The sequence below is a fragment of the Chinchilla lanigera genome, unplaced genomic scaffold (genome assembly GCF_000276665.1).
Source record: "Chinchilla lanigera isolate Chin_1 unplaced genomic scaffold, ChiLan1.0 scaffold00008, whole genome shotgun sequence".
NCBI lineage: Eukaryota > Metazoa > Chordata > Mammalia > Rodentia > Chinchillidae > Chinchilla > Chinchilla lanigera.
In genome coordinates this window covers 11,916,674-11,942,635 of record NW_004955409.1, presented here as the reverse complement: position 1 = coordinate 11,942,635, position 25,962 = coordinate 11,916,674, and the positions used below count along the sequence as shown (strand labels likewise).

Sequence of the window (25,962 nt, the reverse complement as noted above, 5' to 3'; positions counted from 1 at the left end):
GGGGTGGGGGCAGGGGCGGGATGCGGACGCGAGCGGGGGAGGCGGGGCAGGATCGGGGTGCATACCTGGACATTCCTGTTCAGGCTGACGGCTGGGAAGAACAGACCCTCCACGTTCTCAAAGGCTATGGGACCTTGCTGTTCATCGTTGATAAAAAACGTTAAGGTTTTCCTGTTTAAGTCGAGGAGGACCCCAATTGTGGCCCCTTTTGTGATCCCTCCCTCAGTTCTGTGGGAAAAGAAAAGAACAACAACAACAACAAAACGGAGTTTCACTTGCTTGTTGTCATCCCCAAAGCTCCCCTTTTTGTAGTTTAAATCAGGGTTTTGCAACCTGTTTAAAATTTTTTTAGAATGCCTCCTTTATGACCCCTCCCCCAGCTTTTGAAAACAATTTTTTCTCGAAGCACTCCTTTGCACACAAAGTTTCAAATATCACAGATATACTACAGACCCACTCATGTACTGTGTGTATGTATATCTGTGCTTTATAGTAAGAGTAGCGTTTTTTTGCTCCCCACCCATTCTCACGGGGCAGGGGCAGCATTTCTGCCTCTGATGAGAAGGCGTGGTTGCTCTGCATTGCTGAGAGTGAACTAGCTCCCTGAGCTGAGCCGTAGGAAACAAAGCATTAAAGACCAGAAAGCGATACAGCCTTGTGGCCATCAGAGCTCTGACTCTAGCTATATCGCACACTTTGCATAAATGATGTAAATTAAATACCATGAAATATGCAATGACTTCATTTGAAAGCCAAATAAAGAAGCACTTAAGTTGAACCTAAAACCTGTGCATGAAAAAAATTGGAGTTTTGGCCTTCTGCTTCCCATTAAATAATAAAACTCACTTCAGAAAGATGGTCATTTTTTTGGCATATTGAGTTTGAATTAAGAAGTTAGAGGCTCTGTAAAATGACAGCACTGGAGAAGATTCTTCTCTGTAAAGTGAGGTAATTATACTACAGGAAATGTAATGTTTTAAAGAAACTCGGTACAAGCGGCATTTTACAAAGAACTGTGTATATGTCAATTGACAGCTTCACAGAATGCCATTAAGCAGGGATGATCAGATTTATCTTCCCTCCCTTTTTGAGACCTAACAGTACTGAGCTTCATCCTCATCTCAGCAGAGCACAGAAATTTAGAAACATCATTCATTTCCTCTTGCATGCAGAATATAGCCTGGACACGGTCACGAGAAGACAGGTTTACGAATCGCATCTTGTTAGTCACAGGTTTGACAAGGACAGCACGAGCGACATGCAGTTTGCATGCAAGCAGAGGTGTCTGGCTTTAAGATTGTGTGTCTCTGCAGAGTGTGATGGTTGGGTTCTTATTCACTCCTTCAGATCAAAATAAAGATGCTAGCTAGGTATAGTCCATGGGTGATGGTATCGGGAATCTAGTGACCGAGAGGTCCCTTAAAACTGTATCTCTGAGGATAACTGCTTATGTATACCTTCTAGCATTTGATATTGAGTAAAATGACATGTGTGCTCACTTCAGGTATAATAAGTAATATACACTTAGTGGAGATGGGCAGAAAATACTCCAGGGAAAAGGAGGCCCTAGGAAGCTACTGGCTAGAGAAGGTCAGTGACAGGTATGCAGGAAAAGCTCAGAGAGTAGACTCCAATTCTCCTGTCACTGCCTGAACTGCTTGCCCTCTGAGCTGACACATTGGATTTCCCTCCACCATACACCATGAAAATCTATCTTGGTGCACCTTTGGGGGTAAAGTGTACTAATGTCTATGAAAGACACTTCTCAGCATAGGAAGTGAGTGAAAAATACACTTGAAGATAACACAAATAAATGAAAAAGAAATCCAAGGAAAAAATTATGCTATGTGTTAAATTGTAATGGTCTATATTTTAATGGTAGAAGAAATCATTGAAGAGCTGACTACATTCTCTTCATCAAAGTAGGTGCTCTGAATTCATACAAGGGAGTTCCTCAAGTATAAACCCATTCAAATTGGCCTCCATCGGACTGAGTTTAATGAATAGCTTCTATTTTGAGTAGTAGTGTGATAATAATCATAGTAAGAACAGTGGCTCTTCTATTTTTCAGGTGTCTCCAGTGTGAAGCATTTTTGCATTTAATCCTCATAGCTTTCCCATATGGAATGCTAAATTGGGGGATTCACAATCTGAAGTTTCACAAAAACAAATTACTTTGGTCAAAAGCCTTTTTCTGGTAGGTTGTAGGACTAGGTTTGAGAATCCTATGATGGATCTGCCTGGGGATCCTAGTTTCTAGCTCTGGGTGAACTATTGCCTTGAATGCCCAAGAAAAGGGCTCACATCTATTCGGATGCAAAAGATAGCCCAGCAGAATGGACTCAGCTAAGAGTGTGACTTCCTGGAGACTGCCTGCCCAACTTCCTTAATGTTGTCTATGAAACTGGTCCTTACACTAGGGTTCTGGGGAGGTCGCTGGTGCCTGGAAGCCAACGTGAAGAAGGCTTGGTTGGGGGGCTGCAGGGTACCTGTTTGTGTGCGAGTTGTTGTGCATGAACCAGCTCCGGTTATTGTCCACATACATTGCCCAAGCTTTGTCGTCCTTTCCTAACATCACATCCTTCATCACATCCATGCGAGCCACGCCAAAGGCGGGGTCGGGGTGGTTGTCATAGCGATCTATTGTTAGCTCCCAGTAGTGAACGCCCTTGGAGAAGCCAGTCTTCCCCAGCACCACCCGGTCATCGTAGCTGCTGCAGGTCACTGTCAGGTTGTCATTGGACAAGATGATATCGGAGTGCGCTGAACCAGGATCAAAAGCAAACCAGGCCACTGAGGACAGAAGGGAATCGGGTTATTATGATGGAACCATCAGGCTTGCCGCTGTAACACACTCCTGGGTGGGTGAGGAGTGTAGTGCTGTGGTTTTATGCTACCATGCAAGAGGGAGGTGTCTGGGGCCTGGGGAGCTGCAAGTGAGCAGGGAGGGACTGGTCCTGCGAGTCAGCACTCTGCACCAGAAGCAGATGGAGGACACACGACCGCTTCAGCAGGGGTTACCTGGCTCAGACTGCACTCCCAACCAGGTGATCCGGGAGTGAAGTGGCATCGACTTTGGAAGGCACAAGTCCCTTCACCTGGTGACTGGCAGGGCAGTGCACCAGAGACATAAAGGGAGAGGGTATGCGCTAAGATGCCTGTAACCCCTGAGGCAGGGAGCCTAGATCTAGAGTCCTGGATGGAGGAGGGATAAAACACACTGAGTGAAATCAGGAAATATCCCTTCAGCAGAAGTACTAATGTCTAGTTGTCTTGAAAACGTCCTTGGCTGTTGTGTCTGCTTACAAGAGGCAACACTATAAGTAACATACACTCCTTTTCATGAGTGCATACAACTTGGACATAAGACAGGTAAGGCAGCTTCCTTCATAACTGATAAATGTGTGCTACTCCTGAAACGAGTATTTCATCTAGTGATGTACTTTGCTGGATCAGTAGGTAGTTTGGATGTTTGGTGCAGAGGGAATGACGTTTTTGAACACATTGCTATGCACCATTTTATCAATGCTGCCTACAGAAATGAAATCACTGGTTTATTGGACCTAAGAGCCGGCTCCCATGCGCTTCCGCCTTTGCTATTTGTAACAGAATAAGATTATTCCATACCTGCCAACAGCTTTTTAATGTCAACTGTTGTCATTCCAGTGAAAGGCATGGGGGAGAAGAAACAGGAAGCAAAATTGACATTGATAAGAAAACATGTCTCTTTTGACAGACTAATACCCAGAAAGGTGTTCCACTGAAAATGCTACACACACTACGACTGCTGGTCTCACTTGTATTTAGTGCTTATTAAGAGTGTTTTGCACTGAAGCGTAAGAAAACTAGTATGAAAGTAAGCTTCAAAGTGTAACATTAAAAAATGTAGACGTTGTCCCATTTCTTTAAAGAATTTGAGAAACTGTTATAATGAGGTTTGAAAGACAACTAGACAATTTCATTGACATAATATAAGCTGCCATCATTTATTTTGTGAAGGAAATTTAGCACACCAGCCACATAAGTAAAAGGTAACAATTACAGTAGATATACTTGCCTAATTGAGAGTAAGGTGCAGACTGTGTCTCAAAATTGCATCCTACAAAGAGATACTACACATCAAAGCTAAGAAACAACAAGCAGGGTGATCAAAATTATCTGTATACATTTTAAAAGCACCGATTGAACATATCACCAGAGGCCTGATTCATGAAAAAACAAAGCCCTTTTTATGCTCATTTTCCTAGCCGAGTAAAAATTGCTCCTCTGCTGCTTATAAATGAAAAGCATATGTTTCACCCTTTCATAAGCCCTCTGCAGTTAAAGTTTGCAGCTTAAATTTTCATCACCTTCCAAGTTCAGTCTTGTCCACTGGCATTTGCATACTGAGGAGGCTGTTTTAAAACAAGAAAAATCGGAGCAATTGAAACTGAGAGACCACTGGATCTTAATACAACTCTGCCCTGTATCACTATTCTATGCATTTCTAATGCTGGTTATGACAAAACGTCTTGTAAGTGGGGCTCACGTGAAATGATACCTGTATAACTAAACGTGATGTAATCCACGTGTGAATGCACCTGACAATAAGGATGTGAACTGAATGTTTTGAAAAACACAAATTACCTCTTTTTCCTAAGATTGTTTTGCTATATCAATCCTTCTCACCTGAGGCTGGAGAGGAGGGCTGATTGGCATTGGAGAGATGTCAGAGACATAGTGGAATCACTTGTGGAACTTTTTCCAACCACATCCCTCCCTAACATTTGGAGACCCTTATTCCAAGAGAGGTGGGAGAAGGCAGTCTGGTCCTAAAATGTTCTTGGGTGTGTGAACTATAGTGTCCAGTGATGTTGAGGACCAGTCTAGAAGTTGTGGTTTTGATGAGCACTAGGGGATATAGGATCATGTAATTTCTTTTCAACTTAGCAATGGCTTGATAATTTCTAAAGCAATTGAAGGATGATATGCTGACTTAAAACATTTTCTTATAAGAATTGAAAAATCAACTTACTACAGAAGACTGAGTCAAAAACAGGATTTTGAGATTATGACCTTAATGTTGATGGGTTTATTTTACTCTGATATGCAATCACATACAAAGGAATCATTTCTCCTAATGACTGGATAATTTTTATGTTTAGATTCTCCTGATCATCACTTCAATTTCTATTCATGGGTTAGTTAGAGCACACTGAGTATAAAACACTCAGAATTTTGAAACTGAATTTCATGTCCAGCTTTGCAAGAAAATTTGTACACTGTAAAGAGGGCTTTTAAAATTTTTAAATGAATCATGCCTTTTGTAAGACTTTTTGAAACAAATGTTCTGAAATCTATTTACACTACTTTAAACACACCATCATACATTTAAGAGCCAACAGTACAGCTAGAACAATGCTGTTAAATATACCCATGAAATATCCCCAAGCCCACATTTTGTTTTATTCTTGCAACAATATACATTACAAAGACTGTAACAATATTTCAGTACATTAGACACAAGGGAAGAGAATTCAGTAACAAAGCATGTTGGAAAGCCAGTAGTGCACAGAAAAACAATAAGAAACGTAAAAGCACAAAGAAAGATGTCATTTTCAAGAGAGCTTGAAGTCCCTGCATCCTTTTTGCACTGTCATGCTGTGGCCTTCTTCATTCCAGGATGTGGGATGAGCCAAAAGAATAAAATAAAAACCAAAAGAAACCTTTGGAAATGTGAAATGTGCATCCATGATTACAATATAGTCCTGAAGAGATCAAATAGGTCTGCATTTGAGATGGTTTAGAATACTGTTTGCTAGACAGAGCTCGCTGCAAAGTAACACAAGTCTAGCTTCCCTGAACACAGCCATAAGCTGTCACAGCCATATTGGTGATGGGAAGCTTTCCAGAGGCTGCAGGTTTTGATTGCCCAGATCTTTGGATGTTAGGCATTAGGAGGGAAGGGTTTCTAATTCAGCTAGCAGTGGTCCCTGCCCTTTGGAGAAAAACAATCAGCCATGAGCCCACTGTCCTACCAGCGAGCCAGGCTTTGGCAGGAAATGCTTTTCCCTTTCTGCTCTCTGCTTTGCCTGCTTTGTTGGACGCAATCTGTTGTTTTTGTTTACTCTATTTTATTTTGTCAAGATCTCTTGAGTCTATGTTTAATCAGACCACTCCAGGCTAGATGCACCTATCCAGTCTCCCAGTCACAGCTGGTTTCCTGGATACAGAAGGGTTGCAAACCTCCATACTAGTGCCACGGCCTCCCCTCAGCCAGCGCCTGTGCGTGCCGCGCCACTGCATGTGATGACAGAGCGAGTTTCCCATGGTGGTACCAGTTTGTGCAAAAAGAACCGCTTCACTCATCACTTTCCAATGCACTGGACACGGACCACAGCTCCTCGGCAGGTCTTCACACCACACAAACAAGAAAGCCATGAAGCGCCACTATCCAAATGCTCCTCAACGGGAAGCAGGCCACAGACACAAAGACTAGCTCATCCCCCTCGCCACGCACATAAACAGCAAGAACAAAACAGGTGTTTCAGAGATGCCGTCAAGGCACAGAGAGCAAGAGGAAAGGCTGACAGCTCGGCTCACCCGGTGCATTGAGAGACTGCAAGGAAGAATGCAAGCTCATCTGGTGGGGTGAGGATCGGAAATCAAAGTAGGATCTCCCGGGGAAGCTGGGTTGCAGATTAAGGGTGGAGGAGAAAGGACTCATTCTACGGAGCGGCAATCTTTCCGAAGGCACTGGAAAAGGGAGGGTCTGTTCTTCTGAATCTGTGTCTAGATGTAAGATCAATGCAAACTAGAGATCAGAAATCTGCTACCTGCCCAGCACGGTTTTCCCACAGCTGCCTTATCAATGCATTCACAGAAAGCCTCATCTGTCCCCCGCAGGTGCCACACGTAGACATTAATAAAACCAAGGGGCCTGGGGGCCTGGGGGTCTGGGAGCTGTCAGGGAATCTCAGCAGGACAGGACTCAAGACCAGAGGACAAGCGCGAGGTCGTGAGTTCGATTCCCGGTACCGGAAAAAAACAAAAAAAAACAAAAACAAAAAGACCAGAGGACATTTCTGATGTTATTAGCAGTTGTTTTCACTTCCCTCCAATTTTTAGTTGTAGAAAAGGGATTTTGGAAGCTTTCTTTTAAATTAAATGACAACTTTTTAGAATTCAGTTTAGAAATGTTAGAGGTAAATTTTACCCATTGATGAACAAGAGGTGATTAATCCTTTACCAGCTTTAGCTGCCCTGAAAATTACTGTGCATTTAGCCACAGTCTCATAAAGGGTGTGATAATTTTTACAAAATGCATATACATACATATGTATAGTGTGCCTATTATATATATATGTGTATTTCTAGATGAGTTTTTGTACCTTCAAGACTTTGAATACTAGTGGCAGTGTGAGGTGCCTTGAAAGACGAGCTGGATAAGTAACCAGGGAATGTGCCTGACCTTTGTTTCTGAATTACAGTCACAGCCTAAGGACATCATTGACCATCTCTGGCTCTCTAATCACAAGCAGACTGTGGGCAGCGGGAGGTGCTCTAGTGTAAACCTGTCCTGGTTTCTTTTCAGATAGTCAGGACCAGCATGTAAAGACTTACCAGTCACTTGATCTGATTAGGAAGTTGTGAGTTCGGCTCTCTAAATTACTGAAGCCAATCTTTTCTCTTTTGTCTAACAGTAGCTGGCTCTATGCAGTGGTGTAGTCTGGTCACAAATAGGTTTTAATCAATTGGAGCCATCTTAAAACTCAGTTTAATAGTAAGACTTCAGAGGTGATAGATTGCAGAAGGTGACCTTTCATGTCCAAAACTCCAAGGAACTTCCTTCTCATCAAAAAAAAGTTTGTTTTTCTTGGTGACCAGGTGTTACTGTGGATATTTTTCTGGCTGGAGTCTGTGAACAGCTCTTTGTTGCACACCCTTCTTCTACCAAAATGCTAACCTGCGCATGATCAAGTAAAAATAACTGAAGTGTGTGTGCAAAATGTGATCCTATTTGAAGATCTCAGTAAGATTTAATACTGCTAAGAGAAGCCCCACTTTCATTTCTAAATTCACAATATTCAAGTTAGCTTCCGACTTCAGGCTCATCGTTGGGGGAAGATATTTTTTTCCAAGTATACGAAAAAAATCTCAGATCTCAGAGAACAGCAATTGCTATGTACAGAGGTACATGTTTATGTTCTCAAATAATTTCTACCTACACTTCATATAGTTTGGATGACTTGACATACACGGTCATTTTTTTAGTTCAGATATGATCAATTAAAAATGATTTATGCTATAATCAGTTTAAGGGAAAATCAGTCTTTTGTTTAATGGAAAGATTTGAAATATGAAATAGTACCACCAATGGGCATGGGCTTCTTTTAGGGAGGGAAGGCATTTACAACTATGTTTATGTCAATGAGAGATTTTTATTAACAAGAATTTGATTGGAAGTATATCTTTCACCAGTTATGACAATTGGTTTATAATACTGAAAACACTCGTTGCTTCATAAATTAAGGGTGTGAAGGGTAAGAGGGCATTGAATCTCCAAGCAATGATTTTGTGTCCCTTCCCGTCATGAATTATACGTACCTTTTCTATTCTCAGCACCAGGAGGAACTTGGAGCGGGTGATGGTGGGACTGCAGGCAGCTATGACTGTTACTGGAATTAGTAACAATATTATTGGAATGGCTGTTGTGTTTCCTATGCTCTTACACGGATCCTTTGTTTACTGAGGACCCAATTCTCCTTGTCTCCTCTCCTTCTTGAACTATGATATCTACTCAGGCAAATGGTTAATATTCGTGTCCTCAACCCTTCCTTCTTTGTTTTTACAGTTTTTTTCCCTGAGACTTATAATCTCCCATTTCTTACCTACTTGGCTTCTATCCCACCTTCTCTAAGCAGCTCCTATTTTTAAAAAAACTGCCTAAATCATGAGAATTTTCTAAATGAATGAGAACATCTGACGTCTGATTACAGCCAGACTAGACAGGCAACTCTCCCTTCACCTCCCTATGGGCCTTCCGTGCAAGTGTTCAGTCACTTGCTTCCAGGCCATCTACGCCTTTAGATTATCTTAAGTTGCAGGAGTCTTGGAGGGAGGGCATTTATCTCAATAACATCTGAGGAGGAAACATCAAGCCTTGCTTGCTGTCTCCTGGGATGAGGAACTCATTGCCTCCAGCCAGCCGCTTCCAGTCTGAAGTTTTTTTTTTTTTTTTTTTTGTTTTTTCTCCGGTACCGGGAACCGAACTCATGACCTTGCGCTTGCCAGGCAGGCGCTTCTGCCGCTGAGCTAAATCCCCAGCCCCTCAGTCTGTAGTTATTGCTGGTATTGGTGGGATTTACCCCTCTGGGGGCTCCACTCACCAACTATTCCTGTGCCTAGCTGGGGCCACATGAAACAGATCACTAGTTCTTCAAATATTTGAGGTCAGTCGCCGATCTTCTTTAAATCTTCCCTTTTCTATGTTAGAGTTTATTTCCAATCATTTTTTTTTACATATAGACTTCAAATGAACCAAAAACTATATGACGGTATTGAAAACTGTCTTTCTGCTCCCTAGTTTAGCCAAATCATACTTAACTCCCACTGAACATATACACAGCTATTCAAGTGTGTATGCTGCATGATACCCTCCCTTTCAAAAAACAACTACTAAGATATGGGGAAGGCTTCTCAGCCATTGCTATTCATTAGTCAGTTCAAAGGGGAATGCTGTTATTATTTTCAGAATACACGATAGGGAGCTGTGTTTTAGTTTTCAGTTAATATCTATCATGGTGACTCATTTTAAACTGGAGAAAGACAAGTAGCTCCATTAGAGATTGCAAATATCATGCCACGTGTCATCATATGCAGTGTTCCTGTCTGGGCGAAGGGTTTAGCTGAAGTTTAGTGGGAAGAGCAGTGGAAAACGGTACGTGAGAGTTGTACGGGAGACTCCACGCACATCCGTAACCCAAGGACAGGGGCCGTGTCCAGCACACAAATGTGTCAAGATGTCCTTTCATCATTTTCCTCTTGCTTTTCCCTGGGCTTCGTTCCCTTTCTACCTGCATTTGGCTGGATTTAGGAGTAGGGTGCTAGCTAATGCCAGGGGCCTCTGAAAGTAGCCAAAAGGTACCAAAGCAAAGATGTGCCATGAGAGGTTCAGGAGGAAAAAAGTGTATCTAGGTGGTGTCCTCTGCCTGGCTCACTGTGTATTCCTGTTATGTGTTCATTAGCTGACACTTACTCGATGTGTATCATGTATATTCAAATTGAGCAGGTGGGAAACATGCAGGAGAGCTGGCCACAGGAAAAAATAATAAGTTGGAGAAAATCTGTGACTTTATTGCTTTTTGTACAACTAAGGGTGGCATTTCTTGACCGGTTCCAGTATGTACAGAGTACTGAAGATTTCTATGGGTGTTGTGGAGTAACTTGAAAATCTGAAGTACAATCTTCAAGGTGTTGTTTTGGGGGTTTAAAGAGGAAAAGCAAACTTACAGAGGTTTCTATGACACAGGACACTAACCCACCTTCCTCTGTGTCCTGGTTGTAGGCCTGCGTGTCTTCCTGTCTGGCAGGGAACGGTTTCATAACTGAGCAGCCCTTGGGCCCTGGTCCAACAAGAGGGTTGCATTTCAGAGTGCAGTAAAGCAAGATCTGTCACTAAGAATTCCAAAAGCAGTATTAAAGATGAGTTTCAGTTCATTATAAACCTGCTGTAAAAAGAATGTGCTTTTGTTGAGAAGATTTTAAAAGAGACAAAGACACTACTGACGAAGGAGGTTGAGTCTTTAAAAATGATCTAATAAGCAACTGAAGTCACAATTCTGTCCAGCTGGTACATAATTTGTAACAAAAGGTGGTATTTTAAGCTTCCTTAAATGTGGCATTAATTACAGTTGAGAAGCGAGAAACAAATTCAGTTTGAAAACCTTCTTTTACAGGAACAAAACAGCCCTTGCACCCATAGGACAGCTGAATACTTCCCTGGTAAGTCCTCCACTCCAGTTTAAAATGCCATGACACTGTTTATAAGGAACTACCACAGGAAGAACCGAAAATGTCTGTAGTTAAAGAAGATTCCAAAGGACTACACTGTTGCTCAGACTGGCAACTGCCTGGCACACTCCCCACAACTAAAAATGGGTTCTGGATCCAATTCAATCCCGTGGAAAAATTCAGGAAACTTCATGGGACACTATGCATGTTGTCAAAATGAAAAGGAATGAAGTATTTCTTCCTCCTGGGCACTGAAACTTGTCATCATGCTTCCCATTTTTGGGTACTATAAAATTTACCCAAATTTGATCAAGAATGATTTACCTACCTTGAAGATTTTGTCCTGGAAACGCATGTTCTTTTAACTAAATTACTTTTGGAGAGGCCCAAATGCTGTGAGTTAAGAAGAGCAAAAGAGGAATGGGAAAAAAACATTTTGAGTGCACCGTCTACTTTTCCTTATGTGAGCCTTTATCAGCTACTTTCTGTTATGCTGAATTTAACTCTTGAAGAAGGCAAGCAGTAGCTAATGCCTCTTCATGGTATTCTCTGAATCAGTTAACAGCTTTCCACAGTGCAGTAGAGAGGAGCTGGAGGTACCAGCTGTAAAGAACTCAGAGGTCATCTGCTCTAAGTCCACAGTTTTACAGTCCAAAGAGGAGAAGGGGCACATCCATGCCTCGATAACAGCTGCAGTGGGGGTCGGGTGGGTGGGATGCAGACTTGGGCAGCATCAATCCTGATGGATAAAATTTGGGGCATAACAAAGCTACTGTTGCTCTTTTGTGACTTGGAAGTGTGCAAAAGTTACAGTTGATGGCATAGGCCATGGGACACATGTGTGTAACTGTCCTACTATTGCCTATAAACTCTCAACTAGATGAGAATGAATCGTTTCTTTCCCTATAGAGTTATTCAGTGGCCTGTAAGGCGGGTGTATCACCATTCTCCTTTGGAATTCTGGCTACGGACAGTAGATGGGTTGAGGGGTTTTCCGACATTGTTCTTCTGAAAGGTTCTTTTTCACAAAAAGGGTTACAGCTCTCTGGGGTGGGGAGCAGGTTATCTCAGTACATCAAGGTTTAAAAGTGAAGTACTTAAGCTGGACCAAAATCACTATGAAATTATATCTGTCAAGATTCAGGACAGACACATCTGAGGCCATTTGGCATTCAGACGAATGTAACCAGAAGTCTCCATGGAGCCTATACCCACTGAACTCTTTCCGGGTGATTCCCTTCGATGTGTGGGAGAAGGCGCTCCCACATGGGAGGGGCAGTGCGATGCTGAGATCTAATCAGAGATGTAGACTTTTCATTTTCATGCATAACACTTCCCACTTTTTAGGAATAATTTACAAGATATACTTTCAAGAATCTCAACCCATGTGTGGTCATTAGAAAGTCCTAAAGAATGTTGGGTGGACGCCTACTCTGGACTTTCAGCTGAGGGTGCTTGAGAACATTCTTTTCTTCCATGCCCTGGGCACGTGCATACCGGTTAGTGCTGGCATGTACAGCTGTATCTAAAGCCTGATCTTGTAATCACCACAGGTTTCCTTCTCTCCACTTTCCCCCTAGCTGAGAAGTGGAGGGCCAGAAAGCTTCTGTGAACAGATAGCTCTGCGTTTTCGACCTAAGTAGGGCCCAGAGTCCCAGATCTCACTGGAGCAGCTTTCAAGGATCTCAGAGAAGTGGTTCTGATATTCCCTTTCTTTCTTTCCCAGGTGGTGAACCATCACTGCCCACCAAGAGATCCTTGGTACCACCGGGGAGGAAGTGCCTCTCTAGGTGAGCCGCTCACCTGGGGTGGGGCTAGGGCTGGAGGAAGCACGGAGACACGGAAACAGGCACAGGAACTGAGGAGGGGTTTGGCTATGATACTGAAAATGACCGATACTTCCACATCTTCTTAAAGCAGGAAGGTTATTCTTCGTGACGAAAGTCTAACTTGACTCTTCGAAAGGTATTAAAGTCCTCTTTCTGGCTTTCTGGATGAACACAAAAGGTAGCCACACAGTGTGGCTTCACTTTGACAGTATGTTTTTAGACACCTAGCAGACAGACTTAGGGCAGTTTTCCCTCTCTTTCCTTTTGGTTAAATGCAAATAGCACTTTTCAAATGTCAGCATCACAGTGCGCTGTGCTGGGTGTTGGAAGCTGAAAGAACTGGTTTGAAAGGCTATTTAACTTCTTAGGTTCAGTTCCCCTATATGAGTAGTAGGAAAATTAGTAATAGTAATAAAATAATAATAATAATGATAATAATAAATAATACCTTTCTCAGGGTGTGTGGTAGATAGAATAACTACCCATTCAAAAACACACCCTAATTCCCAGAAACCTCTGAATTTGTTATCTTGTTACCATAGCAAAAAGGACTTGGCAGATGTGCCTAAATTAAGCATTTTTTTTTTTTTTTTGGTTTTTATCCAGTACCAGGAAACGAACTCACGACCTTGCGCTTGCCAGGCAGGCGCTTTGCCGCTGAGCTAAATCCCCAGCCCCTAAATTAAGCATCTTGAGATAAGGAGGCTACCCTGCACTATCCAGATGGGTCAAAGTAACCACCAGGATTCTGTGGTAAGGAAGGCAGGAAGGTAGGGTCAGGAAGAGATTGGAAGACGCTATGCTACTGGCTCCTAGCACAGGGGAAAGGGCCAGGAGCCAAGAAATGCAGGCGGCTTCTAGAAGCTGGGAAAGGCAAGACAACCAGTGCTCCCCTGAAACTCCTGGAGGAACACAGTCCTGCTGGCAGCTCACTTGGAGCTGGTAGGATTCTGACTGCTACTAAGGTAGTATGTCTGTGCTGTTTTAAACCACTGAGTTTGTGCTAATTTGTTACAGGAAAAAACTAATACATACGGGGGATCTGCAGTGTTACAGCGAGAGAGTGAGGGAGGGGTTTACACATGCGCAGTGGGTGCAGAAGCGAGGTCGGTAGTCTATTTAACTGGCTAAAGGTGGACAGAAAAAAGTCTGTGTCTTTTTCTATAGGACCTTATAGTAAAACATGGGATGGACAGTTTTTATACAGTTCCTCCACTGTATGTCAATATCCTGAAAATATCTGCTGGCTCTCACGCTGATGTCATCCTTCATGGAATCTGTTGATGGATAATGGAGAAAGTTCTCAGTAGCTGGACGCAAAATAAAGCGGGATTTTTGGGGGGAGCTTCGTTTCATGCTGTGATTCCACAGAGCCTTCAGACACACACATAATACCCTACTACCCAGGGTGCCAGAGACATACTGACTTTCAAATGTTTTCGATGGAAATCTTTCCAAAATTTATTGTATACTTTCTGATTTCCTTGATCAGAACATTTGCCATGGAATGCTCTTCTGTTTTGGGGGCCGTTTTCTCAGTTTTTCCCGTTATCATCCTTGCTAAGTGCTATCGACAGCCTCGATTAACTTCTCTCACAGTCCCTTCTCTCTCTTCTAATGTGCTTTTCAGCTGTTGTGGTCTCAAGAAATGGGTCAGTGAGCTTAGTGGATTTGTGCATAAATTCAGAGTAAAGGAGTCTGGACTAGGACCCCTCCGCCCAATCAGGGATTATTATTCTTTCTGATTGTAAGAAGGCCGTCGAGATTACGGAGTATCTTGGTTCTAGCGAAGTACACAGGGCTATACTTTTGAGGTGATCTGTGCCATGAAGATGGGCGAGAGGGCAATGAAACCCTGAGTTCTGGGCAGATTCTGCACTGGATGTGCCCCTGTAAGCCCAGTGCACAGCTCAGTCACCCACAGAGTCGAGGGGCTCAAGTCAAGCTTTTGAGTGATAAGGTTCCTATTGGTGACAGCTCAGATTGCTTTCTGCCTTGCATACAGATATTCTCTGGGTTAGATCTCTCTCCCTCTCTCTCCCCGCTTCTCTCCCTGTACCCACTTCTATGTGAGCCTGCCTTTCTCTTCAGATCATGCCAATGTCTCCTGCAATATGTTGTAATTTATTTCACCTAATACGATCAGAATATTACTCCTATGAAACTGTCAAGTTAAAACTCTTTTAGAAACATTTTTATTTTTAGAAGTGTGCCTGTTGGTGAAAATTAAGCCCCAAATCATAGAAGTACAGTGGAGTCATGTGCACATTTCTGTTGTACAATCTACCAGGAAAGCAATTTGGAAACACAGATAAAGAGCCTTAATTAAGTTCAGATTCTCTGGTGCAGTAATTCCACTTCCAAGAATCTGTCCGAAGAAAACAATCTGTCTACACAGAGACTGGTGCTAGGAATATGCATGCACAGAGACTGCAGCCCTGCCTGTTGCCTCCCCTGAAGGGGTGCTGAGGGCAGTCGAAACTTGACCTCCCCACCACACTGCCTAAAGTGACCCCTGCCCTGGAGGGGATGAGTGGAGCAGAGCCCCAGGACCTCAGTGAAGTATTTGAACCCAGAAATATTAACTTTCCTCTATTTCTTGTCTCTCCAGTTTTTCTTTTTTTTTTAAGGTACAGCCTGTTTAGATGGGCAGAGGGAAACTAGGGGGAAAAAAATCTCCTATCCTGTTCTCAGCCTTATCTAACTTTTTGTTTTGTTTTCTTTTTTTGGTAGGAGTATCGTCTGTCATGCAGAATGAGCCCCAGAACACTGTGTATCAGGAAGGCTTTGTTATATAATATTTTTAACAGCTACTCTTTTACCGATGGTTTTGATGACTGTGATACAGCCATAATGGTTATTAAATGAGTGACTAAAAACATATTCACAACCAAGTTTGTGGACTTTATTTTAAAATTTCATTGAAATTATTAACTGCTTATCTGGACCTAGCCTTATTTGTATAGCTGCCTTAGATCTATCCCAGGAACTGGCCTTTGGGAAATTAAACAAATTTGAACTCATATAATAATGCATTTCCTTGCCTTTTGTCTTCTAATAACACATTCCTTATGATTTCCATTGAATTAAATGTTTTTTCATTGCTTTCCTGATTGGTTTTCTATGAATTTTTTTCCTCATGATATTCATTACAATATGTAAGTATTTCACTATTTATGTGTTGATTTCTTTAGCGCCTCTCTGACTAGCCCAAAAGCTCTGCAACAGTAGGAGTAGTATCCACATCTGACACCCACAGTCAGCACGGTGGGTACTTATCAAACACTGCCCAGTAAGTAAATAAAAAGACAGACAGACAGACAGACAGATGAATTGGATTTGAGGAAAAACTTTATCAGAATTCATAATAATGTAGACATTTGATCTCCACTGTATAATGGTCCCAGTAGAACACTTTGAGACAGTTCAGAGTAGTAGTGATACAAGGTTTAAACCTCAGACTAACTGCACGTCCAAGTTAGGTTTGTGATCGCATGTGAAACTAGACCCTTCTGCAAAATAGATTTTAGTTTGAACTTCAGAAAGAAGTTTATTCTTATTAAGAAGAATGTGCAAGATTTTGTTATAATAGAAAGTCTAGATGAACCACCCCGCCTCTCAATACTGGCAAAAAACAAAAAACAAAACAAAACAAAAAAATCTCTAAAGCAAACTTTCCAGGAAGTGTAGGAAATAACGTTAATAAATTATAAGTGTAATGAATGTATCAAAAGTTTACTAATAACATTTTTCTCACTAATATGTAAAAAACAAAAAGGATACAATCCCTTAATTCAGTAAGCTTTCTCTATGAGAGTAGTTGATCAATTCTTTTTTAAATAAACTATTCACTTTTTTTTTCTTGCTTTCTAAATCTTATCTCACTGCTTGAGTGAATTAGAGTAAGGGAGAAACAAATAGAACAAACCAAAGTTATGGAGAAAGTATGTGTGCGAACTTTATTTCATCATGAGAAAATCACTTCTGTGCAGTAACAGAGAATACTGATATCTACATGATGATCAGGTTTGCTTTGTATTCAGATACATACCTTATATTTGTACACAATATATAAAAGTCAGGGAGGAAATTAATTTCTACAGTACATTTCTTTGTTGGAAGAGAACTTGTTCCAGTAGTTTCATTTAGAAAATGACCCCCAATTCTGTGACTGTAGTACCCAGGACTGCAATTCAGAATCCTGTAATTTTACCATAATTTTATGAACATTAAAAGAAACTAAGCAATTACATCCTCCTGTAGGATGGGAGACAGAAATATTCAGGTTGCTATGCTACTAACTCATTTTAGCAGACTAGTATGATCCCCATGATGTATTACGGATAGAAAGTTTTCCTATAGTTCTGATGACAAATGTTAGCAACATTGCTGCAGACTTCTCTCTGCTCTGCCGGCATGCATATCTCTGTTCAATTAAAAGGCCTTGTGCACACATGGTAATGGGGCCAGCACCAAGAAGGGCTTTTGGCATTGCTTCTGGAAAAAAGCTCTTGGAGGCCTTCGACATTTAGCATGGTATTCTGGGAAAAGAGGCAACTGCTCTCAAACTTATAGGTCATCCCAGAGAGAAGTTGCAAAAATGATACTTCTGGGGGAGGTTGTAGCTATCATGTCACTGTGATTCAAATGGGATAGGTCACACCAGTCTTTTCCCATCAACCAATCCTTCTCTTTGAACAGCATCACTGAGACTTACAACCACCCCCCAAAACACTGTTTTCACAGGTAGGGGCCCTTCAGCCTTGCTGTGGGATTCAAAGTTGTGCTTGTTTTTAACCATGTGAACCATTTGAGGGGTGACTGGCAGGTGCCGAGGTTTGTGGGAGGTGGTAGGAGACACCCACGCAGTTCTTTTAGCTAGCATCTTGAACAAATTCAACAGAAGTAGTTCTGCAAAGGGAAGTTATGGAGAATGCCAGTGGGTGGGAGGTGACTTCTATGACTAAAATGACACCCAAAGTTCTTAAACTGCTTTGGCACCAGCCACAAATACCTCTTCATGGTTTCATTTCATGTGTTGTGATTGCTTTTAAACTGAAAATGTTAAGAGCCTCAGAGGTTATACTTGGCCATCAAATTCAAGCCTCTCTTCTGAGATGGATAATTTGTCTTTGATGGCCTAACTATTTACAGTATAGCCAAGAAGCAAACATCCTCTAGAGATTACCCTTGTCCGGTGGCCTTAGGCAGCCTAACCAGGACCGGAGGGACTGGCAAAGATGCACATGGCGAGGTAATGCGGAGTTGCTGGTCTCTTCCTGTTGGGTGGCCACAGGAAGTCTCAGTCCTGGTGCTGGCGGCCTGGGCTTTGGATAGGAAATGGAAGCTGTCCGAGCTGGTTAAGCCAGGAGTGGCCCACAGGCCTTCTCTGAACGGCTCTAGCACCCCACACCCATGTCAGTCATACAAATGACTGACATGGAAACACGTTCAGTCATACAGATCCACAGCTGGAAAGAACCCAGGTCCCCCCTCAGGAACAAGCAAGCACTACAAGGAAACTGAGATTCAGCGGGGCAAAACTGGCAACTGATGTGCTCGGTGGAGAGTGGGAGCCTGCGCTAGAGCCTAGATACATTCGCCTTAGACACCCGGGGCACATTCAGGCCTTCGTTTTCAGCTTCTTCAAATGCAGCTTATTTAGAGGGTTACCAAAGGAGGCCGATGGCCCAAGCCATTGAACTGCCGATGTGGAATCTTTGGTTTGATCACATCCACATCCCATGGGCTCTCTAAAGGCAGGAGAGGAAGAGCGGCTCTGGGCCAGGACGCAGAGCAAGTCATGGAAAGGCTCGAGGAATGTGGGCAGTGGTGGGGTTACCTCCGGGCTGGCCAGCCGCGTTAGATGCCTCGCAGCTCTCGCTCTGAGGGATACTGCTGAAGGGCCTTACCCTCGGATGTCTGCAGGACCAGGGTCTTGCTGTATGGGCTGACTCCTGTTTTGTTGAAGGCCTTGACTCGAGCGTTGTACGTGCTGTTGAAGTGAAGGCCATCCACAGTGCACATCGTCTCTTTTCCAACATACACTTCCTGGAGGGCAACGAAAAGCAGGAGATCACTTAGTGGGAAGCCTTGCGAGGGGCTAGGAGGGCAGTGTTGCCTAGTGGCTAGGAGCAAGAGCTTTGGTGTCAGCCTGATTTGGGTTTCGCTCCCATGAGATACTGGGCTATTGAATTTACCCTTTAAAAGCTCAGTTACCTAATAAGTAAAATGGGGACAACATTACCCACTTTATGAGGATGATACAAGGTTGTATGTTCAGATCGATTAGCATAATGCTAATTGTATTTTGCATGGGCCCAGTGGCTTAATGAATGGTAGTTATCAGCAGCTAGTGTGTGCTAATAGTGGAGGTGGTGTTCATTCATATTAACTTGGCAGCTGTAAAGCGTATTATACCTGCTGAGCTCTTTATTCATCACCACGGTTTGTGAAAAACATATTGGAAACATGAACACATAAGAGCGGTCAGTATGCTATATTTATAACTGTGCTGATATCTTCAGGCACTGTCGCAAAGATTAGCCTTCAAAGCTGTAGGATTATAGGTTTGCATCACAGCACAGAGAGGAGCGGGAGGAAGAATGACATTTCAAAGGCTTAAAATAAACCCCAGCATAATGTGTCTTTTGCATAGGTTAGGCATTTGCTCCACACTTCAGCTGTACACTTTGCAAAATTATGCTGATGTAATGAATAAAAATAATTTGCATTCAAAGCACAGCCTTAACACGACAACTTTCTAAGAAGACTGGTCCTGGATTGCCCACCCATTCATTACTACTGCAATGGTAATAAAATTTGAATACTATGTCCTCTCACTCAGGCTTTCTCAAATTTTATGTGCATATGAATCACCTATGACTCTTATTACAATGCAGTTTCTGATCCAGTAAAGTCTCTGGGTTGGGTCTGAGAATTTCCATTTTTAACAAGTTCCCAATCCTGCATGAGGAGCAACGCATCTGAGTAGTGAGACAAGCAATCACCTGAAGACTTTTGGTCATGCTTCTCAGCGTAGCCTGTGGAGTAAGAATAGGGAATCCAGATAGGAGTACCACAGGGGGCTAGAGGGCATTGGGAGTGGATTCAGTGGCTTCCTTGATGTTACTGGGGCATGAGGAGGAAGTTGGAGCTGGTTGATCCTAAGATGCTGAGTGTGATATCTAAGACAGGACAATTGGAATATAGAAGATACAGAACTAAGTTTTGGAAGACAATTATGGGGTTGTGTTGAAGCATGTTTAATTTAAGGCAGTTTTAGGGTGTAGAAATGGAAAATTCTACAAAGGTAAGATATGAATCTGACTCTCGGTAGAGAAACATGTTTGAGACATGTGGACCGGGGATGGGTCAGCGTCCAAGGAAGTGAGGAAGCAGGAGGAACATGAGAGCCTGGAACCGTGAGAGAAGAAGACCGTGCCCAGGATGACGCCTGGGATACTTCCGACAGGTAATAACTGGGCAGGAGAGTGGAGACAAGGTAAGAGAATTTATTTATTTAAAGAACTGGGAAAACCAGGAGGATTAGTTTCTCAGGAGAAAAAGAAAGAGGGGATGGTTGGAGGGAGAAGGGCCCTGAAAATGAAATGAGAATGGAAAAGGCAAAGTCAGAGATGAGAAACTGAGCAACAGATAGGAATTTCAAATACACACACACACACACACACACACACACACACACACAGAGTTCAAAAAACATACAATGGAACCCAAGACTGATTCTTATTTCGGAATGGCAGAAGCTTGATTTTGGCATGCTAATAAATCCACACATATGTAGATAAAAGATTCCATCAAGAGAGAGCCTTTGTCCTTGAGAATTACAGAAGACATAGTTTTGGAAGCATTTACATCCAGTTGCCTTATCTTAAACATTTAGGAAAAGGAGGCCTCAATAGGCTTTGAACTTGAAAGCTAGTGGCCCAGGTTAGAAAGCCTCATCCTCAATGGCCTGGAGTTCTCTTTGGACAAGGTTTCTCTTTGTCTTTCTCTTCTCTCTGGAGTGGCCTCAGTACCCAGAAGGGCTGCTCCCTCAGGAGGTCCCAGGCACTGGAGCTCCCAGGAAAGAAACTCAGATGCGGCTGAGTTGGAGCAGGTGGAAAACAAGGTGGAAGGTGAGAATTTGTGAAAGTCAGTGGGTGAGAGAGAAGCAGACATGGGTAGACAGGAAGATACACATGACCATCAGCTGGTCTGCTTTCAGAGGACATCACAGCTTCCCACTCTTGGGAAGAAGATAACCTGTAGGCACCAGTTCTGTCGGGTGAGAGGACTTCTCCCAAAAAACCAAAAAAAACCCAAAGCACAAGTTGGAAAATTTCTGCTAGAAAAATTCCTTAGAATAGGGAGGCTATCACAAAAGAACTTGACTTGTAAGAGGAATGCCAATCAAAGATTTTACAAATGGTGGCTGTAAAAACAGATTGTAGACAATGATATTACTGGCAATAAATAATGGCAAGAATAATAGCTACTACTGAAGGCTGGCCATGTACCAGAATCCTATCTGGGTGATCCAACGCACTGTTAGCAACAAGGCATGAGATACACGTTCCTGTTAGCATCACCCTGTTTACAGATGAGGGTGTGCAGAGACCAAGAGGTGAGAATCAGGCCCCGTTATCCAGCTGTGTGGAGGGGACCAGATAAGAAGGCAGGTAGTCTGATCCCAGGGCTTGCAGGACTGTGAACTGTCTCTTAGGATGAGTAAGATGGTTTTGGACTCCTTTGCACTAGCACTTGGCATGGTATGAAGAGAGGGCAGGCCTCAGCTGAAGGGCGGGCAGACAGATGGGAAAGCCATGCTTGAGACACCACAGCAGGTTCTTTTGGGCGAAGGGGTGTGTGTGTGTGTATGTGTGTGTGTGTGTGTGTGTGCATCTCACTGGCTTTGGTTAACAAGCACGAGTTTGTCTACTTACCCGGAACTGACCACCACTGCCGTCATCCAGCTCCAGAATATACCCTTCGGCGGGGACCGTGGACAGAGGGGGTTGTTTCCAGGACAGCGTGGCGCTGTTGTTGTGGGTGCAACACTCCTCCAGCTGGAGGATGGGGGTTGCTGGGACTGGAGAGGAAGCTAAACAGAAATTAGTGTCACTTTGTGGCTTCCGTTGAGCTGCATATATTTCAGGACTCCTGATGCCAACGTGGTTAGAATGAATCAGCTCAGGGTGCAATGGGGAACTCAGTGGGATCCTTCCCACAGCTCCCCTGGGTGGGGCGGGTTCTTGGATTCCTGTGAGGCCCAGTTCTCAACTCATGGTGGCACCTCTTACATTAGTGGTGGCAGCTAGAGAGGGGCAGGCATATTCGCAGAATGGCTCTGTTCTAACCCCCTTGGGCATGGAAGGCATCATTCCTAAGGGGAGTGGATTTCCCTTCTAGCCACTGAAGTTTCTTTAATGTCTAACATGACTGAAGCTTGTATCATGACATTTATTGAAATGTAAACCCTAGTTTATGAACTGAAGACTATTCAGAGAGATAGTTGTGAAACTATTATATTTCATATATATATATATATGCTAAGATTTTACTCTGTAAACAGCTATAGAAGTTAGTGTTTGAAAATTTAGTAGCAAGTGACACCAGTGGTGATCCCCCCATTTGGAAACCTCTGAGAAACCTGATATCATACTCAGAAGGCAGCTGTACCTTGGACACGGCATGAGGTCCAGGGCGCTCCTTTGTTTCAGGCATAGACATCTGGCCATGAGCCTGGGGGTACTGTGAGGCCAACTAGGGAATGGCGGGAGGCCCCCGGAATCCTGGCAACCTTGTGAGAATCTGTCACAGTGTTATTTGGAGTAAACTCTGCATTTTATGAAGGTGCTGAGAATCTTTTATATTACTTAAAAATGCAGAGTGGTTAACTCTTCAGACACACAGTTAAACCTTCCGACATAGAAATATTGGTTAACAAACAACTCTAGTTCCTAACATATGAACTCAGTATTTGTAGCTGGGAGAATTATTTTTACCAACTGCTTAAAATTTTTTAGCACCAAAATGATAATTATTTATTTTTTTCTAGCACTTTAATAACAGGAGAGAACATACTGGACCAGATTCAGGGACATTTAAGTGAACAAATGTTAACTGTGGAACATCTGATATGCTGTCCCAAAGTCTGACTTTGTGTGTTGTGCTTTGAAATAAACATGCTCCTTGTCAGTCACCCCAACCAAGGAGATACTTGGCTTCACAGTTTAGGAACCAGGTTCTGTGGTAGATAGCCTAGAAAAACAAAAGCAGTGGCTATAACACATGAGATGTGAAGGATACTGCTTATCATTAAGAAGGGACCATGATACAGTATAATAAAACCATGTCAGGGCTACTAAAGATAAATAAATCAAATTTAGTGACTAGTTAATTAGTTGTGATCCATTTAGGAAAGGAAATAATGTTTCAAGTTTCCATAGTGCAGTTTTTAGATGAATCTTATCAGAGAACTGTGCCTAATGCAGGCTTCAAACCCCAGAACATCTGGAATTTGGAAGGAAGATAAATTCATTGCCTTGTCCAGTGAATACACTCCAGAGTTAGGTGGAAAGAGCAAAGGACAGAAGCTGTAACTCCTGGAATGATGCTAATGGTTGATTATTCACAAAGGATTGGGCATAACCCAGGAGCTGGAATTGGATGGCTAGCTTTAAATCAGAAGTATTAGAGATATACTTTGTTATTTAGATTTTGTTTCCTTGTGAAAAAGAAATCATTTTATCTTATTTACTGTGGAAGTTAAATGCTACAAATTTAAGCAAACCATCCTTGAAAGGATTTTCTAGAGACACGAATGATTCCCCTTGAGATTTTTGTTCTGGACTGTCTTTATTAGAACCTACCATAAAATAATTCCCTGGGCTCTCTTATTTCACTAGTTCCATATCAGTCTTTCTTTTTCTTTGTTTGCATTTCAGGCAAGTCTAAAGTTCACCAATTATAAAATGAAAAAGAAGAGCACAAGATGGTTTCAACTTGAATCATACAAATGCTTACAATGTCTCCAATAAGAAACCCAAATTTCCCTACTAGACATAGGTATAATTAACAGATTGACTAGAATACATGATGTCATGGGTTATTAAAACATTAGATTTTCATGTATAGGTCCTCACTGGATACACTTTAAAAGAACAAAAAGATGAAAAAAAAATCTAATCTCTCACCAATCTTTAGATCTTAATATTATCATCCCAGACTTAAACAAATAAGCAAATGAACAAAAAAGCAAAGGGAAGGAAAGAACTTATTCAGAGACATTTGCAGGTGTGTGTCTAAATCGCTCTATGTGTTAAGCATTATTTTTTCTTTTTCTTTATCTATTCCTTATTTACTCCCAAATGACGTTATATATAAAAGGCAAATGCGACAAAGTTACAGCCTTATTAGGAAAAACTCAGGCTGACATTTAGAAAGCTAGATTTTATAGTGGGCGTTATGCCACCGTCTTTCGTTTTCTTAGGTATGAAATAAATGGTGTGCAACAAACTTGAAGTCTTTTCAGATCAGTCTGTCTCTTATGCTCTGGAATCGGACTGGTGTCTAAGAAAGAAGTTTCTATTTTATGGAAAGTCCTGTCACTGGGGCCACCATAGCTAGCTTGATCTTCAAACTTCTATGCTCATTCTGGGACACCCTTTTTTCTTAACACCGAATTTCCCCTGAGCTGACCTTGTTCTGGCACATAGCATTCTTTAAGCCTGAAAGATCAAGCCGCAGACTGAAAATTCTCGACTTAAATACAGGAGCAGCTATTTTTACTGACTTCTGAGAAGGGTTTGGTGGAGATGCAGTTCACAGTTACGAGGCATAATAGAAAAATACAGTGACTATTTTTGCTTCTACTTTTCAAGAATATTTTTGGTGTATATAAATTTCCAGACTGACCTGTTTTCCTTTTAATAGCAGCTGCATGATTTGATAACAAGTGCCTGTTTTTGTTTTTTGGATTTTTTGATATTTTATCCTGCTTGGAGCTTGATGAAGCTCTACAATAGTGGCTTCCTCTACGATTTTGAATGTCTTACTGTTCTGCTTTAAATTATTCAGCTTTCTTATTTAACTTCTCCCTCTAATCTTTCAAACTGTGCACACTCACAATCCTCCAGAGCAGCTCTGCGAAATAAACAGGAGCGTGGCGAGGATGAGAGAGAAAGGACACTGCTGGCCTCACACCTCAACACAGATCACGAATCTTTATGAGCGTTCACGGGTGCCAAACAGTGTGGCTCGAGGCTTGTAGTATTAACTCATTTTTTTGAGGCAGGTGTTGCTAAGTATCAGACTGGCCTCAAACTTGCAGTGTGTATCCCAGACTTTGAACTCCTGATCCTTCCATCTCAGCCTCTCAGAGTACTGGGATTACAGGCATGTGGTGTCCCTGTACTAATCCTGGCTGCATTAACCCATTTAAATTTCACAGCCCCACAAGGTAGGTACTGTTATTATTTCTGTGTTGTAGGTGAGGAAACCGAAATCCAGAGAGGTTTCGTGGGTAGCAAGGGTCAGGGCTGGGATCTGCAGCCCAGCAGCCTTGCTCCCAGGGCTGAGGGGCTGGCACTGTATTGTGCTGCTTCTCCAGTGTGGTGTCAGGAGAAGTATACTAGAGGAAAGTCTTCACCCTACTTCCCAAAGTTGTTTTCTGTTTCCTATAATGTGAATAACAAAGACTCTTAAGAATTGCTGGTACATATTTATGAAAGCGCAACCAGAGTTATGGTGGCTGGGAGGGTCATTGTGTAGCATTGTCACGTCCGAAGATTCACTTGGGGCTACCTTTCCTCATTATTCCATGGCACTTTAGACTACAGAGGAGCTACAGGCTGTTTCTGGAAACCTGTCACTGGGCCACTGTGAAGGATAAACATGAACATGTGTTCTGAGAACATGCATTTCAGGTCCCCAAACCAGTGCGCACACGTGTGTGTGTGTGTGTGTGTGTGTGTGTGTGTGTGTGCGCGCGTGTTCGCCCCATGCTCCCAACCCTCTGGCAGCGCCTTCTCTAGGACTTAGAGGAGTCTGTTCAGACCACACTGTCCTTGCCCCTGACCTTGATGCATAATCAGGGCTCTTACATACAAGCTGAGTTAATGAAGATAAATACATCCTT

The 25,962-nt window shown here is 42.5% G+C and overlaps 1 protein-coding gene across 6 annotated transcripts in view; it reads right to left on the bottom strand.

The window, feature by feature from the left end:
• Window positions 1–25,962, bottom strand: part of Trim9 (tripartite motif containing 9) — a 109,002-nt gene that overhangs the window by 4,083 nt on the left and 78,957 nt on the right. Inside the window, exons 6-13 of one of the 6 annotated variants that reach the window (XM_005376796.2) lie at window positions 21,767–21,924; window positions 18,734–18,872; window positions 10,524–10,604; window positions 6,583–6,771; window positions 4,058–4,099; window positions 3,628–3,651; window positions 2,490–2,793; window positions 66–228 (exon numbers count right to left, since the gene is read on the bottom strand). In XM_005376796.2, the coding sequence (XP_005376853.1) occupies window positions 66–228; window positions 2,490–2,793; window positions 3,628–3,651; window positions 4,058–4,099; window positions 6,583–6,771; window positions 10,524–10,604; window positions 18,734–18,872; window positions 21,767–21,924 (1,100 nt within the window). The remainder of the gene's footprint in view (window positions 1–65; window positions 229–2,489; window positions 2,794–3,627; window positions 3,652–4,057; window positions 4,100–6,582; window positions 6,772–10,523; window positions 10,605–18,733; window positions 18,873–21,766; window positions 21,925–25,962) is intronic. The other 5 variants (XM_005376798.2, XM_005376797.2, XM_005376799.2 and 2 more) reach the window with 5 other exon arrangements.